At 42.0% G+C, this 2,608-nt stretch overlaps 1 protein-coding gene across 1 annotated transcript in view; it reads right to left on the bottom strand.

Annotated features, from left to right (window-relative positions):
• Positions 1 to 2,238, bottom strand: part of cldn11a (claudin 11a) — a 7,072-nt gene extending 4,834 nt beyond the window's left edge. The window contains exons 1-2 of the mRNA XM_015038262.1: positions 1,799 to 2,238; positions 1,519 to 1,683 (exon numbers count right to left, since the gene is read on the bottom strand). Of these exons, the coding sequence (XP_014893748.1) occupies positions 1,519 to 1,683; positions 1,799 to 2,024 (391 nt within the window). The 5' untranslated portion in view covers positions 2,025 to 2,238. The remainder of the gene's footprint in view (positions 1 to 1,518; positions 1,684 to 1,798) is intronic.
• Positions 2,239 to 2,608: the final 370 nt, after the last annotated feature.

Genomic DNA, 2,608 nt, shown 5'->3' with positions numbered 1-2,608 from the left:
CATATTGTGCTATACAACCATAAATTATAAGTTAAACCAGGAAATGGCATGAAGGTAAGTTACGTTATTTAATATTGTTAATGTGGTGGTAGCCCTGCGACAGACTGGCGACCTGTCCAGGGTGAACCCCGCCTCTCGCCCAGAAAGTTAGCTGGAGATAGGCACCAGCACCCCTCCCGACCCCACTAAGGGACAAGGGTGTAAAGAAAATGGATGGATGGATGGATGGATGGATGGATGGATGGATGGATGGATGGATGGATGGATGGATGGATGGATGGATGGATGGATGGATGGACGGACGTACGTGGTGGTAATCACTTTAGTCCATTCTGGGGAACAACTTTTCACTTCGGGCAATCTTCTTACCTAGACTCACACTTTGACCAAAGAATTGGTCAAAAAGTCTGCAAAATATTTTGCAGTGTTGTATACTGATGCAGAATTTAGCATCAGTAAAAAATCATCAGTGGCTTTAATGGTTTTATTCCATCAAAACCAAATATCATTTTTGGTCTATTTTAACTAACAGTATGTACAATGTAACAAATTTTTGGCCTTGATAAAAAAAGACTTGTACTTTATGCGTAAACAGGCATTTTCTTATAAGCCCTAATCTTTTCAGTCGAATCCAAAACTGTTGCCTTTAAAAACTTTTGATATATTTTTGTTCTTTTCTTGGCGTTACAGCTGTTGGGGAAAGATGGGTTTGGAATGGGCAGCTCTGAAAGTCTAATTAGCGCGAGTCTATTTTTAACCCAATAGTTTTTAGAGTGCACTCAGCGCAAATAAGCATTATTCACAGCTCCTCAAAAAATACTCCTGCTTTAGGAAATCGGAAGGTATAAGAGGCAGTAGGTGTTTACCACATTCCTAGCGTGCTGCTAAACGCTCTGTGAAGGTGTGGAAGGACCTGACACAGTGGGTAAAGTTATAAGAGCAAAAATACGCACAGAAAATCAACCCTCAAACACATTACACAAACATCTAACATATGTCTAGGTTGTATTTTTATGGAGGAGCTGTGGAGACATCAGTCAGGGGTTGGCAAGAGTTTTTTTTTTTTGTGAAAATGTAGGCGTTGGAAAAGAAATGGTTGGGAAACAGGTGCTAAAGTTGCTTTCCAGGGAAGCGGGGCGGTGGAAAAAAAAAAAAAAAAAAAAGAAACGCTGTAGCAACAGTCCCATATTTATAATCTCGGTAAAATTGGACCCCTGGGGAAATTTTCATGTGGCTCAGGACAAAAGCAGGGTGTGGACGAGAGTAGGTGGATTGTAGGAATGTCTTTATTTTTGTTTTGAGGTGAGATAGAGGAGGAGAATTTTTTTGTTAATTTTTTTTTTTTTTTACAAACTCTCTAACCTCAACACTTTGTAAGCATTCAAGCTCAGGTTCAAACAGGTCAAAAGGAGGAAAGTTCAGAGATGTGCGACTCATCGTGCTCACGGTGTTCATTGTGGCATCTTATTAACATTCACTGCATCTAAAGAAGGGAACAAAAATAACGATGTCTCTCACCAACAACAACCATCAGCACTCCTCCCAGGATGGCCCGCTTGTTCTTGGCGCTCTGCGCGTCGTTTCCAATGCTGATGCAAGGCATAGACATGAGAAGGAGAATCACCGCAGGGAGACCCATGATCGACCCCAGGATCATTAGGGCTCGAGTGGTCTGGATGTAGGCTGTGGAACAAAATCCTCCTTTAATTTAGACATTTTGTTTTCTATTCATGCCAAGTTATGAACAAAAATGACTTCATCTGCGTTAGTTGAAGTGAAGAGTTTGAACGGTGGCTACCTGGCAGCTCCAGGATCTGTGTAAAGGCGACACAGTGGTAGAGTGCCGTGGAGATGACGCACTCCTCCCAGGGTCCCTTGGACTGCAGCTCATCCATCTTCTTACAGGTGGTCACGCCGTACTTACACATGGTCACCCAGTCATTCGTGGACGTGGCGATCACGACCCCGAGCCAGCCCAGGCTGCTCAGGAGAAAGCCGCACAGCTGGAGGCAAGAGTTTGCCATGGCAGAGAGTTTGCGTCGAGAGCGCTTGTTCCAAAGTCACAAACCGTTTCTGGGAAAGTTTTGAGTGGATTTGATAAATCTGTAAAAAAAAAAAAAAAAATGTGGGAGTGGGGAGGTGGAAAATTATTATATTCCAATAATAAAAAAAGGTTAAATCCAGATAAATATGTGGAGGGGGGGATCCACCAAATCAGGTCTGCTGCAAACGTCAAAAGAATAAAACTCTAGCAGTATTAGAAGGTTTTTAAGGACTGCCTCAGTGAGAGGAAAAAAAAAAAAAAAACATCCCAAAAACTTTTATCCAATCAGAGGCTATGCATGAGAATAACTTCTTTTTTCACTTCTCTGAGACTGCACTGCCCCTTTCTTAAAATAAATCATGCATGCAGCCTTAGTGTGCCCGTCGCTGCGCTGTGAGATGAGAACATTTCATAGGAAAGATGCTGCCATCTGCTGGTTGCAAAGTATTTCTGCAAGTGGTACACATATGGAAGTGGATTTAAAGGTCTGTTGTCATGCTAAGATTTTAAAGCGTGAAGAAAGACTAACGGAATAATGTTGTTTCACTTAAATCACAAGTTTTG

This window comes from Poecilia latipinna, unplaced genomic scaffold (genome assembly GCF_001443285.1).
Source record: "Poecilia latipinna isolate Pla-1442-1.1 unplaced genomic scaffold, P_latipinna-1.0 Scaffold436, whole genome shotgun sequence".
In the NCBI taxonomy this organism is placed as follows: domain Eukaryota; kingdom Metazoa; phylum Chordata; class Actinopteri; order Cyprinodontiformes; family Poeciliidae; genus Poecilia; species Poecilia latipinna.
The sequence above is the reverse complement of the archived record's forward strand: the minus strand, read 5'-3'. Positions and strand labels throughout refer to the sequence as shown.